This window comes from Oncorhynchus tshawytscha, unplaced genomic scaffold, assembly GCF_018296145.1.
Source record: "Oncorhynchus tshawytscha isolate Ot180627B unplaced genomic scaffold, Otsh_v2.0 Un_contig_1139_pilon_pilon, whole genome shotgun sequence".
In the NCBI taxonomy this organism is placed as follows: Eukaryota; Metazoa; Chordata; class Actinopteri; order Salmoniformes; family Salmonidae; genus Oncorhynchus; species Oncorhynchus tshawytscha.
Genome location: NW_024609270.1, coordinates 25,520 through 41,620, shown reverse-complemented (window position 1 = coordinate 41,620; position 16,101 = coordinate 25,520). Strand labels below are relative to the sequence as shown.

Below are 16,101 nucleotides of genomic sequence, written 5' to 3'. Positions count from 1 at the left end.
GCTCCAGAAAGGGGTTCTAATGAAACACTTTATTTCCAGATCGAGTTTTACTTCAGCACTTGAAAGACGTCTCAAGGGTTGCAGGTGTGACATCTTCTTCCATCTGTCGAGGAGCAAAGACATTTAATGAATCCTTTAGCAAACTGACCAGCATTTAGATTAAAGGAAGACTGGCTCCCTAAAATCATGTATAGTACACAATTCATCACCAATAACTACAGATTTCAAGTAGCTCACCAGCTTGGAACCCCTACTTGCAAGGGAAGATGTATTCTGTCTCAGCCTGGTCACCTGTAACCGTAAGACAGCTTCGTCTCAGTAAATGAAAACAAGTTGACCAAATGTTCCTCAGAAGAGGGGGGAAATAATGTTTTGGGGAGGGTTAGTAGAGTAACTTACTTGGCTGGTAGTAGTCATAGATCTTGACCACTGCTGGCTTTAGATTCTGTACTGGGAGCTCCTGTATGATGTCCAGGGTGATGCGGAAAGGAAGTGATGTCAGCTGTTGGGAGAAAAACAAACATACGGGTCATTAAATGATCAAAGCAGAAGTTACTGTACATCAAAATATATTATTTTTAAATCAAGTTCCATGTGAATGGTTTCAAACTGAGATGGTTTTCACCTCACCTCTGTCAAGTACATTAACACATGGTCATCTTTGATATCAACACGATCCACTTGACTTGAACCCCTCAGCTGTGAAGACAAGTCATTGATATTGCATGAACAAAGAACCGTCATCCTTAAACAAAGGGACACAGACGAGGCAAGACCTCCATGGATAAAGGTCCCAACAACTCACCCTCCCCAAAGAGTCTGGATCTGGAGAAAACCCAGAGAGCATTTTCAAATCCACTATAATCATATTGGTGGTGAGCTCCTTTCCATGATATCTGAGAAAGATGATTGACAACTGATTTGAATAATCAAATGCTTGGATTATTTTAGCCATAAAGACCAGATAAGCATTCTGACTGATCCAAGCCGAGGTACCAACTAGAAGGTCAATAACCGATACACAGGTATAACACTAATTCATTTGGGTCAAACCCATTCTGCAGGTCACGCTCCAAGATAAAATAATTAATACAAATATGTCCTTCATTCTGACCGAGACTGGAGCTTCAGCGTGACCCTGGGTCTCAAAGACTTCCTGTTGCAGTCCACCTCTGGAGTCACCTGGATACTGAGCGTTGTGCTTCTGGTAGGAGTAGGGACGTTGTAGCGGAGCACCACCTGGGATAGAGAAGAGGAAGTCAGGGAAACCATCCTGTCCGAATACAAACATTTTATGAGCCAGAACAAACAGCTCCCCTGTAATGTGTATTAAAGTGCATCTTGCGCCACAGGACTGGAGGAGAGATGTGTATTCACTGACCTGCACTGAGGCACAAGCACTGCCCTGCACTTCAACGCTGTACTTCCCTTCTGTGTCCTGCAGCGCCCTCTCCTGGTACAGAAGCTTGTTGTTTTGGTTCACATGGAAGAGGCACCGGTCCCCACTGGGAGACCTTAGCGTCACTGTGCTGGCTCCTCCTCTACTGAACACCCTGGTGGAGTAGAGAGCCAGGGCCTGGAGGGCCACCACCGTGTCCTAGACATGCACACCACAGGACAATCAGTTCAAAATGAAAAGAGACCATTTTAAAGGGTTGATTATTTCTCACATTGAACAGTTGCTAAAGTGACTAAATCCCAATTCCATCCATTAGGATGATGGTTTCTAGGCTCTATCAGTGGAAGTGAGCCTCACCAGGTTGGACATGGAGAACACATGCCCTGTGGTCTGATACGAGTCAATGTTTGTACTAGTGCCCCATTTCAGACCACTGGTGTTTAGGAAGTATACCTGGGTGGAAGAGAAGCCTCCGTAGGCGTTCTGTTGCCTCACCAGCCACCTGACGATGCGGGAGGCGTAGCCCAGGTCAGAGGTAGACCGAGAAGAGGCACTGAGGGACGCCAGCAGAACGTACGAGCTGATCTCCACCTCCAGGGAGGGTGAGGTCTCCGAGGAGGACTGGGACCAGTGCAGGAGACCCCCTGAGGGTTGAGGAGCACACACACACAACCAGAATAAGGACTAGCTTATTCATCCTAATACAGACTACACAATACAAAGTCCTGACCTCCAATTCATTTCCAAAACAATTTTAGGGTATTATTCATTTTATTGGGCCCATCTGGAGTGCCAGATGGTTTGCACTTTTAGGAGTACTCCATTATCCAGGCATGCTCAATCAAGGCAAGACAGCGCGCTACCAGGATATCGCTCACCCTCTTGAAATGAGATGGTGTCGAGGTGCTGCAGAAGCCGGGCCCGTGTCTCCATGTCACCTGCCAGGGTGAAGGTGTAGGCCAGCAGAGCAGTAGCGTAGGTGTTGGACAAATCACTGGTGGAGTTCTTCAGGCAAGACAAGCTGTGGTCCACAACAGGATCCTAGAGCACAGAATGACAGCCTGGTCCCAGATCAGTTTGGACTGGGTTCCATTCAACTTGCTGTTCTGGGGCCTCAGGCAGTTCAAATTGTTGATTAGGGAACACTTTTTGCTGAGGAACGGGATTGTTTTTCCCTTGTGCATTTGTAAAGGGTATAATTTGTGTATATGCAGAGGTCCCCTGCTAAAGAGGCATGGCACTCTAAAAATAAACACCAACAGATCTGGGACCAGACTACAGCACATTTCCTTTCTCACTTTACAGTAGCATACAGAGCCTAATATCAGTAGTAACATACCTTGAGGGAACATTTGCCATATGGTTAGTGAGAAAGTCCATATTGCAAATATACGGTCCCTTACTAGACGTCCGAAAACGTCTGTAAAATTCACGGACGGCGTCGGGCCGTGCGGCAGGGCCGGATCTACCGGGAAGTCAAACATTCGGTTTCCGTTTCATAAAATAATCCAATTTGCATTTTTCCACTGTCCCGGTAAATCCCACAAGAGGGAATAAGCAATCATATTGCAAATGTACAAAACATCACGAATCACGACGTGGCCTTCTCCTAAACCCATAATGGGCAGTTGGCCCCGAACAAGATGGCGTCTAGGCCTCAACGGTTTTTGAGTTATGGCCATTTCTAGGAAAAAAGGTCCAAAATGAAATTAGAGCAATCATTTTTCCGCTTCACGTCAAAGTCAAGGAGCCTCTGGTGTCAATAAAAAACAAGAACCAGCCATTTGTCTATCGTCATTTAAGAGATATCATACAATGTCAAATTGGTGATGTTTTATTCTTTTTTTTTAAACAGTTACAGATCCAGTTGCAGGGTGTTCATACGAATCTTTTTAAAGTGTGCTGCGGAGCTCTGCGAGATTTGTGATTCTGAAATAACACTCACTAAACCCTCCGTAAATTACTCAGTCCTTAACGTAAAGACTTAGGATACTGTAAAGGCATACCCCAATCAGGATATGAGTTTATTTATAGCTTCCTGTGCCAACCGGAAATGCCTTAAATGGTGTCATATTGGCTGTTTCCAAGGGTTAAAATGGTCAGATCTTTTCAAAACTTCATGTGTGATTAGGCAACCCCCATGAACTGTAAATCAGTCATTTTTCCCATACAGTGCCTGTATTAGTTAACCTTGTTGGAACTTTTAAAAGAACCGTCAGACCTAGAGTTCCGAAACTTTAAAAACCTGTTCTAGACCTCAGGTCGATAGCCACGTAACTCGCCACGCACTCTAGAAGGTTCACGGACCGAGAAACAAGCTCGTACATTTGCAATGACTTCATTACGAAAATGACGACATTTAGAAAAGACCCGTTGCATTGAAACCGGCTCGGCCCATAGAGACGGACCCCAATGTTCCTGTCCGATGCTCATTCAAGGACCCCGTAGCAATTTTCAGCACCAATTAGGGTCTTGCTCGGGCACCAAATGACCTATCGAGCCCAAACTTGGGATTCGGGGTTGCCTCAGCTAGGCCTACACATATCAGAACTGGAGCCGCAGCTGGAACGTAACTACGTTTTTATTATGGTTTGAATAGAAGGCGTTGTGAATTTTGGGCCAGCTCTGTAGTATGTGATAGTTGGCTACTAAACGAGTTGGAAAAAGTGGGTTTGGTGTCAGAATGATATCCAATTGACTGATGGACAGTGACTATTGTCCATTTGCAGTATGTTTAAACAGTGAGGTACCAGAATCACTGCCCAGCCATCAATTTCGCATTCCTGCAGGATTTTTATAGCATGACAAATTCGTGATGGTAAATGCCCACTGAACCATATTGCAAATGCATATAATGAAATCAACACAACGAGCGATGGAGAAGAACCACTATCACTGCCCGGCCAGTCAATTTTGCATTTCTGCAGGATTTTTGAGCATGCCAAATTTCTTATGGCATGTGGCACCTAAGAAAGTTACTTTTGACTTCCTATGAAATCACATTGCAAAATGGACAAAACATATGCCTTATGCACAAGTAAAAAATAAAAATGTTCAAGTTCTTATACATGTGTAATTGACACAAATCAAAAGAATTTTGAAAAACGGTCCAGAAAGCACTTTAAGGGGTTACTAGGTTTCTGCATTTTTTCACTTTTTCTAAATTTTGCTTTGATGTTGCCTTGTGTTGCATTTGCAATATGAAAAACCACCTGTTGGATTTTCAAAGTGTTACACCTGGCATTTGCCATATGGCATTTGCAATCAACTTTGAACGAAACGACGCCGAATTGAGTGGTATTGGACACCGTGTATATGGTTTGTCCAGTGCCAATGACTTGCCATTCATTTTTGTCCATTTCAGGGGGGGTGTTCCCTTACATATCTAAGCCCATTCTTTGTTATTTCATAGGCTACTAGCAGAGAAATTACTTCACTACGTCGTAGAAGCTGTAAATGACAGTTGATGCAAGACAGATTTCATACAGGAGGCTGAATGAGATTCCTGTAATGCCGGTGTGAGAAATGGTTCCACGGAGTGAAGCTACTTACCGTCACGGACATGTTGAGCTCCAGCATTGAAGCAGTGATGTAAGCCGTCAGTGTGACTTCATCCGTCACTCCACCCTAGAAAACGATGTCAAGACACTAGCCTGTTGAAATCAAACTACGGCCGGTCTGACGAAACAGACAACCAGTTTATTAGCAATATAAATACCTTCATTCGGTTGTTCAAGAGCTTCCCTAAAGTTCTGAAACAGCCATGTTGGCCTTGTTGACGTTCCAACCAAGTCTTGGATTGCTCCATCGTTGCCGGGTCAACATAGATGAAAGACTGGGCTTTGCCGAAGGATCTCAAGACAAAAGCAGTCAGCCTGAAGAGAGAAGTGGATTCATTTAAAAGCCCTGACATCACACGTCAGCTGTCCTATCCATCGTCTCCATGCCAGAGATGCCATTTGAGTGGTCAATACGTCATTGAAACACAAGCCAAGTACTCACCAGGTGTTCCCCAAGCCTTGTCCAAACGTGCTGTACGCACCATCGGCATTCTTGTAGTTCAGCTGCCTTTGGTAACCTGCCGGTGGGTTTTTATCATCAACGGTGACCAAGCGCTTGTTCTATTCCCAGAGTTGTGCCCCAAACGGCTCCCTATATAGCAGGGCTCTCCAACCCTGTTCACGGAGAGCTACCCTCGAACCAAGTTGTAATTAACCCCATTCAACCAGCTAATTATTAGAAGGGGAGCGAGATTAGGGTTGGAGTGAAAACCTACATACAGGACAGTAACAAGGTTGGAGAGTCCTGCCCTATGTAAGGAATAGGGTGCTATGAGACAGTGTCAATATTCTACCATCAAATGACTTCAGTAGAAAACATCACTGACCCAACACATGGTTAAGACATTGATATCATCTGTTATGCAGCTCCGCCGTTACCATGACAGCAGGGTACACCGTGGAGAAAACAAAATCCTCTAATTGGACAAATCCAGCCCGGTTTGTGGATTTGGCATCTAATAGACAGATTTTAAGGGACTCTCCTACCACTAGTGAGGAACTTGGTGGCCTTTTCTAGGATGGCTGGCGTGAGCTGCTCTGTGTTCCTCAGGTACTCCAGGATGTAGATATTGGGGAGAGCAGGGCCATATTCTGCTCCCCACACCCATACGGCATCTGCAACAGTCCATCCAGGTTGTTGAGGGCCCGACCCAGGATGTCCCCTACAGAGAAACAAGGGACTTCTGTTACAGCAAACAGCAGCATCGTCGTCTTCCCACCACTACACAATGGTTTATTTTACCCAGAACTGAGAGGGAAATCCTAGCAGAGCCATCCACCACATTCTGGGGAAGTTGCACTTCCACCTCCTCCGTCAGAGCTTCTCCTGTGGACACAAAGAGGAGCTGAATGAAGATGATCACGTCAACCACCGTGAACATTCAACGTTGATTCATTACTGACCAGTAGGACACAGCAACCAGTTGTAGGTGTGGCTCTTCTCTGTTCCCTCAGCCTGGAGGAGGAGAGGGATTCATTTCAGAGGCAGTATCTGTGCTACCTAACGTTAGTTCTCCCACAGCAGTAGACTACATACCTTCACCAGCAGGCTCCGTGTGACTGTGTCAACGCGTCCTCTCTCCGGTACGTTCACAACCCCATTGTCACACGCAGTCTGGGACCGGACAGCCTCCGCACTAACAGACACGTTCAAAACCCCTACACACAGTACAGCGCAGGTTACACAACATCCAATACGGTGACGGTTCACATCCATTCTGCCGTTTGAACAGATGAAGACTAACCCAGGACAGAGGGGGCCATTGTCCAACTGAAGGTCTTTCGTCCATTGGCACACAAGCACGAGGAGTCCTGGACATCACGCAAGGGTGTGAGAGTGTAGTCCGAGGAAAGAGCTGGAGTCACAGAAACCTGCCAAAGAGGAACACGGCGTAAGATAACAATACAACTCAAGAAACCATCCTGGTGCAGCGTCGTACCATAATGCACTTGGAGAGGTAGTTAAACACAGTGGCCTTCAGCTCAAAGCGCTCTCCCCGGATGACTGAGTAGGGCAGGGTGAGCTCCAGGAAGAAGGGCTGGAAGACCGTGAGCTCCACCAGAGGAGCCAGACCGAAGCCACTGGGGGCCAGGCAGAAGACCTCAGTCTCCCAGGTGGTGATGGTGTCTGGTACTGTCAGGGGGACATCTAAAGATCCAGACTCCCTGGAATACAGAGGTCAGAGTTCAAACAGAAAGCCACCACTCATTTCAACACAGTTTGTTGTTACGAATGCATTTAAGCTTTATCTAACCAGGGACACCCATTGAGGTCAAAGGGTCTTTCCTAAGAGAAAGCTGGCCTACAGAGGTTCAGGTTACTAATCTACACCAATACTGTTTGGATACGAGGCAAGAGCTAAGAGGGCTTTCACCAGAGGTCGGCCTCACTCTGCAGAGCACTTACCCAACTTCCACAAGGTCCCAAATCCATGTCTCAGGGAAAAATGTACGGACCGTCTGTATGGGTGGCGGAGGTGGAGCGGCAAGTCCACCAGCCACAGCCATTTCAAGTCTAGGACCCGCTGATCCAGGCCTAGCCATTAGGCTGTAAGCTACTACCAACACAAAACATGGCCATTAGTGTCAAGTTAAAAATAGACTGAATGCTGCTGGGCTCAGTGAGTGCATGCAGTGTTTAGACCAGTTTAACCAGGCTTTGTTATTCTAGCAAAGGTCATCCATAACCCAAGATTCATTAGACTAGGCAATGAGAATAAGGGTTGGTAAGGACATCTCACCATAGGAGCGATAGTACTGGTTCCCCTGGTAACTGAGGCAGGAAGGTACTCTTATATCCAGGTTAGTCGCTAGCTTCAATCCCAGTGTCTAGAAATAGCAGAACCAATTCAGTAATAAAAGTCCGTTTGTCATTCTATTAAGTTGAACACATTGTAACAGTACGGTGACTGATTCTTCAAGTTGAGAAAACAGGGCAGAAATATTTACCTGAAAAACTGCATAAGGATCATTTGTCTGCTCAGACGGTCCATATGGGTGTGGTATTATGGATCTCCTTGGTCTAACGCGTAAACATGCTACTGGATCTTCAAGCTCGTAGGGAATATAGGTCGTCTCCTTGACCGGTAACAAATCAAATATCTGGAAAGGGACAACAGGCCTTGTTCATTGGGGACCAAACAGAACAGACTGAAACGACTACTTGGGGAAACACGCCAATTTGTTGTCCATTGCTAAACGTTCAACAAGGAGGTGCTTTCCAGTTACTGAGAGGCAATAGAAAGTGGGCCTCAAGCCAGAGAATGAGTCCCATCACATTTGATAACAGTGAACAGATCCACTCCATGTCTGCTGTAGTCACTGGTTGTATTCCCAGCAGGTATGGTGGTACCACTGTTGTTCACTTCAGTGAGCCGTGTTACCTTGTCAGCATCCAGCCTCTTCCCTGGCTCCATGATACCAACACTCTGGTCAACAGCACTGAGGCCACAGAGGGAACCGGGCCGGGCCGAGAGACGCAGGGTGTTCTCCTCCCCTGGGACAGCGTTGGAGGGAGAGAACTCCACCAACACCTAGCAGACACAGATACCATTACTCCAGGTATGATACAGTCTGCATGGAAATACTGGACACCTTTCATAAAATGACAACAATGTTTGTGATGTACAGTCACTGGGGATATGCCAGACTCCTCCACACACCTTGTTCCTGAAGCATTTCTCAGTGGGGAAGTTCATGCTGTGGGCGATGACAGTCTCACTGGGTAGCATACTGTACACCAGGAGCTGAACCACCGGCGCCATCTCTGGGACCACTGCCAACGTCAAGGTGACGTCACCCTCAGCTACTGCAACGCAAGAGCAGGTCACTCATTAAGCACCTTCCAGAACGTTCAGAATCACTTCATGAAATTCACTCACCAGGACTGTCCTGCTGCACAGTAACATTGATGTGTCCATGCTGAACTATGACCCCTCTGGACAAGGCCTGGAGGGAAAGGAAATAGTTCTCAGCAACAGAGTGGAGACGTTGCAACCTGGACTCACGGGGTAGACGTAACACGGTTAACAAATCCAGGACTCCAATTAGTATGATACGTTGCACCTATTCATTTGTGGATGCCCATCATCCATTTTATAGATTACGGATTCCAATTTGTAACATGAGCTAGGTTGGGTTACAGTGGTTGATTAGGAGTATTGGTGTAGTTTAGGAACATCCTTCCTTTGAAAGTATGTCTCGGGCCTGAAATGATCCTGGTCAAAAGGAGTGCAAATAGGAAATATGGTGCTGTTTGAGAGGCACCATGGGTTTGCAGGTTGTTCCTGGTTCTACTCACCAGGTAGAGGACAGCCACAGAGCCCTTTGGGACAGTCTCCCCTACGATGGCATAGCGGATGGTGATCGACACCGCCTGCCCACACGCCAGTGGTTTCTCCACCTTCTGAATAGCCAGGGAGCTGGACGGTTTAATGTCAGGGGCAGCGGGCTGGATCAGCGAGAGTAGGTGTTGCCCTCTGTTGAAATAGGGGACCCTGTATCCTGGGTACTCCACTTGTGGGGTGTCGCTCACCTGGAAAGGAACAGTAACTAAAGGCCCAATGCTAAATCAACCCCTTGAGCCCGTCCTATATACAGTGGGGATCTGAGAGGATGACAGGAAGCAATATGGTAACAGATCCACCTTACTTCCACCTAGCCTGTTAAGGTCATGACCTCTGGGCATCGTTTCCCCAACAGTCCTGGGGACCCCAAGCGGTGCACGTTTTGGTTCCCCCGTCACAGGAATGTCATAATTCCTAAGATTCTTATTTGTATAAAATAGACAGGGACCAGTCTTATCAAAATTAGATAGTATTTATTCTCAGAGCTCGCTGCCATGAAACCACAAACAGTTTATATACTAAATATGACGCCATAGGTTATAAAATGTCTTTCCTCCTATGACCAGAACAGAACAGGTTCAAAAGTTGATTCCAACCCACTAGCTCGCTCACTCCAGACACACTTATCCAGATTAACTTGTGGAATCTGCACCTTCATCCATCACTATTTAGAAGAAGACTTTTCCATTATCTGGAACTCTACCTTATCTAAACATCCCAGAGCTAAGTTGAGTCGGTTCAACCATAGCTTAACGACCCTTTTTGCTTGCTTAAAAATGAATTAACATTATTCATCAGATATAATAAAGAGTATAAGTTTAATTAGTTATAGTTCTATTTAAAATGTAGATTGTTTAGTCCCAGACACTGGCATCGAGTATAAAGTCTCTCAAACCTAGAAGGAATCATACTTACTACGAGGTTAATATTCTCTTTGGGCAGACTGGTTGTGTTGATGGAGAACCTGGCAATACCACGACTGTCCGTGGTTAGGTTCTGTAGTCGTAGATATGAGGACCAGCCTTTCTCCTCAAACAGGTAGACTAACATGTCAGAGATGGGTGTGTTGTTATATCGAACAGCATTTATCTGAAGAAAAAGGGGGGCGTTGTATGAATGAAGTGACACCACATACTGGTAGTTCAGGAAGCAGGACAAACCAACAGGAACACCATTTGGACTTACCTTGCCTTCGATAATTGATCCATGCTCATAGATTTGGGGCGTGTCAACAAATGTGAATTCTCCAATCACATAGGAGAGCTCTACATTTTTTTCCTCTGACAGTGTAATACCTGTCAAATGAAAACAAATACGGTATATTTCACAATGCAGAAACTGAATTGCAGTGCAGCTTCCACAGAATTATATAAAACCCTGCTGCAGCACCAACGGTCAAAAAGCTCTTTCTTACCAACCTTGAGCCAACGCAGAGTAACCCAAACTCAGTTCTGGGACCCCCCCTGGGTGCACCTTGTAGTTTCTTGCCCTGGCACTATGGCACTACAGCCGATTCAAATCAAAACTACAGTCAGCTGTGTAGCGCTCGGGCAAAAACCAAAACATGAACCCAGGGGGAACCCCAGGACAGTTAGGGAAACTGATCTAATGAAACAGGCAATAGTTACGTCGCCATCAGCTGAAGTGAAATGAAGGCTTTGTATTGAGTAAATATGATGCATCTCATAATGATTGTGATTAGGACTTGCCCGTCCCCTCCTCCTGTACTTCTGCATGGAAACTAAACACGTCTCGCAGCAATTTCTCTCCTGCATTCTTTGTGAAAAGTGCCATGTTGAAGACATAAGAAGCACAGCCAGTATGGTCCATCTAGGAAAAACAAGCAGAACCACACAGAAGATTTAAATCCCATTCAAAATGTAATATGTTGGTAAAAACAGCACTACTAGTTTTAGGAAAGCATACAAACCTCAATTGACTCTTTGTGGCATGGAGGTGTGTAATCAGGAACTCCTTGTGGATTTCGCGCATCAATTGTTATCGGTATCACGGCATTGTCCAAAGGTCGGCACAACTTCACCCCTGCTTTACCAGGTACAGGCTGCCCATACGTGTATCTGATTTCAATTCACAATAAGACAAGTGTCAACTTCCTACATCCAGTTACCATATTAAAAACATAAGACCTAAAGGCTTGAAGTCAGGCGTTTAACACAGTCAATGAATCTGGACCTGTAGTCATAGAGCCTCAGAACGGGAACAAGGTCACATGTCAGGCTGGGACCTGATCCTAGAACAGCCATCCTAATCTGAGATGCTTTATGACCGAAGAACCAGCTGTTCATGTAAATGCCACTAACAAATCTCAGGGATCCTAGCAGCAGTTTAAGACTTGAGCAGTAGCACTATAGGTCTTCAATTAGCATGGGTCATTAATGCAGACCACATGCATATTTAAGGACTTTTATATTTAATAAGTGTATTATCAAACAAAGCTACAGTACGAGCAGAGGCTGCTGCCTACAGACTTGACATCATTGGAATACTAGTCACTAATAATGCTGACATACCTTGCATTACTCATATGTTTATACTGTATTCATCATCTATATCGCTGCACTCGCAACATGTACCAAACACGTGTTGTGACCAATACAATGTTATTTACTTGTATTTTCAAATCCTTCATTTGAAATGTGAAAGTAAATGTAATACTTCCAATAGTAGTTCAACCCAGGTCTGCCTTCACGTAAGGAGATAATTAATGACATGTAGTGCAGTTACACGTCACCTTGTAACTACAGTACATTGCAAATCACCAATAGTGTTTACTCACTCTGCACACACTTTCACTTCACACTCTTCTTGAACAACGCTGATCTTGTCAGTGAGGTTCATTTTGATCTCAAACTTGGGCAAAACTACAGATAAAAAGAACAGCAGTCAACTCCAGAACGTTCCAGGATTGTGATGCATTGATGCAACATTACCGAGCATGAAAGAGAAACTCAACCTACCATACTGTTCTACCTTGAAGTTGTGGTAGATTTTCTCTTCACCAATCCACACTACAATGGTAAAGGATCCTACAGGTGCTTCAGAGTTCAGGGGGTGAGAAAGCTGCAGAATGTTGCCACTGGATGTAGTGTTGACCCACTGTCCAATCCGGTTGTGATTAACATCCTGTTGGTTCATAGGAAGGGGCATGTTCAGCAGGACACAACGTTGTGGAAAGTTCACAACAGTATACAGGACAAGGAGTCAGTTCTATCTGCAACATTCATCTACTGAAGAGGGCCCAGATTACACACAACGCTGATTGGAAGAATTTGCCAACTTCTACAGTAGGTGGATATGAGGACCTAGCTAGCAGGGGGGAGTCATAATGCTGCAGTCTTTACACGGACAGTCAACATAAAGTTCCACCAACAAGGATCTTACCTCAAGTTCCACAATGTTGTACTGTGAAGGGCAAAGACAAGAGATGGGCGTCATGTTTCATTAAGAACTCCAATGCCAAAACAGAGCATAGCTGTCTACAGCTACTAGACAGGTGATTGGCTTGGTCACTTAATGTAAACATCACATGTAGCATTTGTAATTCAATCTCAGGAAAAGATGATCCCATACATTCCAATCTGACCTATACGAATGGAAGCCTCATGTCCTGGCTGGTTGATTGCTGTACATAATACCAGACTGCTATGTCCATCACAGAATTGTGACACTTCTGCATCTTGGATTGAAGTAGTAGAGACTGAACTAAAATACTATTGTCAATCGTATATTTAACTCACCAGCTGATTGACGGGGCTAAAATTGCTATCCAAGGTGACGACTCTAAAAAGCACTGTAAAAAGCCAACGACAAGACGACAAACACAATGAGAATATTAGAAGCAGAATTTCAGGCAACTTTCTCAATTCCAAGGATTCCCAGAAATACTGGTTGAGGATTTCCAGCCTGATTCCAGTGTACATATCCTGAGTGAACCCAGGGGGATTTACTGCATCTGCACCACATTCCTGAACAACGAGGCTCTTCAGATGTCTACCGTTTCCCTCTACAATCCTCATAAGCCACGCATGACGTTAGAACAGAGTGGACGGGACCAGACTGGGCAAGAGCATTGCCAGCAATGATGGTGTTCTTTTCTACACAATTATTGCCTGGTGCATTTCAAACAATACTTCCTTCAGACTTCAGTCTGACAGTACTTCATTGTAATACTGTTAAAGCCTCAAATAAACAAAGGGAGCACGGTGGGGTCGTGGATAACTGTTGATGTCAAAATGGGGTCAGGGGCCCAAAAAGATCAACGCCCCGGAGTAAACCATTACAGAACATGCCAACACCTAATTGGCCCGTTTCTTAGTAACCAGACTAAAGGTGTACCGGCTCTAACATTACCCGTTTGTCCTGGGTTGTAGATTGGTTTGTCCGTTTGGATGAACGTCATGGGGCTGTAGGGTTTGATCATGACCCTTCTCTCCTCTGTTGATAGGAATGTTTCTCCTCGAACCTCCACCTTAAAGTTCTGCACTTTGTCGCTCTTCACACGAGGGGCCTGTCAGGGACGGAAACAGGGCAACACCGGTGAACAAACGGACCGATAACATAGGACATTCAAATGTGCTGCCGTGTGGCCCAGTTGGTAAGAGCGTTTAACTACTGCAGGGATCCCATTATGCATTCAGCCTGCTGTAAGTTACATATATAAATGGTCTCAATAGTATATACTAGCATTCAATCAAAACCTGGTACAAATTGGAGCCCGAATCACAGAAAAGTTCTGGTAGGCCACCACTGACATTTCCCATAAAATAAGCTGGCATTGCACAAAGAACCTAAGCGATGCATCAAAGCTGAGCAGTACAGTCCACTCTTAATGGAATGGTTCTGGAAGTCCACCAGTGCTGGGCTGACCTGAAACTGGAAACAGCGGTGAAACTCTTGGTCAGAACTCTGGTGGAGAAGTCTCTTGTTCTGCCCGTCGGCCATCAGAGATACGGTCATGACCAGGGTCTCGTTGGGCTGCAGAAGGCTGGCACAAAGCTTGGCCTCTGAGCCTGCCTGGATCACTGCAGGAACGGCTACCATGTAAATCCTACAGAGAACACACCCGGCAACAGGAACATCAGTACATCTCTAAACCCAAAGCCGGTTGAAATATACACAAGAGGGGATAAAGATCTGCAGAAAGGGGAGATGAAAAATTGCTCTGACAAGTCTGATCACTAAATTCACTAACTGCAGATGGACTTACGGTCTTGGAGTCTCTTGACAGACACAAAGCCAGTGAATGCAGGCAAAGAGGATCCATCTCCAAACCTGAAGCCCGGGAAGAACCATGACTAAAGGAGAAAAATAAACCACCAAGTCTGTTATGACCCAGTATTCCTACTGCACAGTATACAGGTTGTGTCTAGATGGGATCCAGATTGTCAATTGACTTCACCTATAAGGTTAGAGCTTCCACAGCAGGTTAGGAGATATAGGTTAAGGGTTGGCTAATAAAATACAATTCTACAGAGAAGGGGGTGAGAGACCAAACAATTGAATTTAAAATTCTTTCCTGGGCACTGCAAACCATGCACTCCATATCAGAAGCATCTACCCACTGAGATATCCCCAAACAGGCACCAACCGGGTCTCAGACCATTTTGTACGCAAAACTGAAACACTCAAGTATGAGGAGATGTGATATAACATTTGTAGATGTCTGTCATCCATTTCATATGATGTTAAAAACAGACATCTTACAAATTCCAATTTGTTGTGGCCAACATGAACTAGGTAGCTAACATTATCTAGGCTAAACATTAGGAGTAAAGGTGGTTAGCATGTTGGCTAACCTTAACCCTTTTAGTTAAGTAGTTCCAAAGTAGATGAAGTTGCTTATTACCCAAATAGTTATACGGCAGTTTTACTACACCCACCCCTCCACCCTTTTGGTTATTGCCTTCAGTAGCTGTCAGTCTTCTGTAAACATACCAAAATTAACATTTCATACAGATTTACGCCTGGCAGATTTACTTTTACTATGTTACGTGTAGTCCATGAGACAAGGCTGCAGACACAGGTCGGTAAAAAGGCTCAATTGCATGTAGGTTAGTGTTTCTTCTAAACCGAGTTACAATATATCGGGCTAGAAACTGGGCGTCAAACACAGATTGCAAAAGTGTGTTTAGCGTGCACGAGGAGAAAGTATTGTGTTGCTAAACCCTTTTGGATTGCATTTGGTATAGCCTGTAAAAGACCAGATGCAAGTAACATTTAAAAAACTATTGTTTTGGGTACATGATTGCAACACAAGTTGCTAGAGCACCTGTGCACTAGGCATACTCACCGCAGCGGGTTGTTTGTGGACTCAGTCGAAAGTAAACATCCCCCGTCGGTCATGTCCCTATAAATATCCTTAGTTCCGGACTTTTTTCACTTCTAATTACTAAGCACTCGCACCTGCTGGATATTCAGGGAGTTCGATTAGACTGAACGTCCATTTCAAATGCTCGATCATATTGTCAACAAGGCAGCATGTTGATTACCTCAACTAGCCTGTGGACTCGGTACCGGTGCCCCCTGTATACAGCCTCGTTATTGTTATTCTTATTGTGTTACTTTTTATTTTAGTCTACTTGGTCAATATTTTCCTCTTCTTGAACTGCACTGTTGGTTAAGGGCTTGTAAGTAAGCATTTCACGGAAAAGTCTACACTTGTTGTATTTGGCATGTGACAAATAACATTTGATTTGATTTGACCTACATCACTTTGTTTTGAGCTGGCTTTGACAGGGGCACCTGGCTCATGCTCCAGAGGCATCCCGGACACTCC

General features: G+C 45.0%; 1 protein-coding gene across 1 annotated transcript; it reads right to left on the bottom strand.

Annotated features, from left to right (window-relative positions):
• Positions 1–11: 11 nt before the first annotated feature.
• Positions 12–15,771, bottom strand: LOC112240507 (alpha-2-macroglobulin-like). The gene is given in 38 exon segments (XM_042314723.1): positions 12–103; positions 238–291; positions 400–502; positions 631–699; positions 806–896; positions 1,115–1,239; positions 1,382–1,597; positions 1,853–2,043; positions 2,278–2,440; positions 4,952–5,026; positions 5,118–5,274; positions 5,402–5,477; positions 5,947–6,036; positions 6,039–6,122; positions 6,203–6,286; positions 6,364–6,415; positions 6,497–6,618; positions 6,705–6,831; positions 6,900–7,125; positions 7,367–7,517; positions 7,701–7,788; positions 7,909–8,061; positions 8,343–8,492; positions 8,622–8,767; positions 8,841–8,907; positions 9,260–9,493; positions 10,221–10,394; positions 10,491–10,600; positions 11,015–11,135; positions 11,236–11,383; positions 12,103–12,187; positions 12,284–12,449; positions 12,708–12,728; positions 13,064–13,116; positions 13,677–13,833; positions 14,193–14,373; positions 14,533–14,620; positions 15,616–15,771. Coding segments are annotated over 36 exon segments (4,383 nt in total). The 5' UTR covers positions 14,619–14,620; positions 15,616–15,771; the 3' UTR covers positions 12–103; positions 238–250.
• Positions 15,772–16,101: the final 330 nt, after the last annotated feature.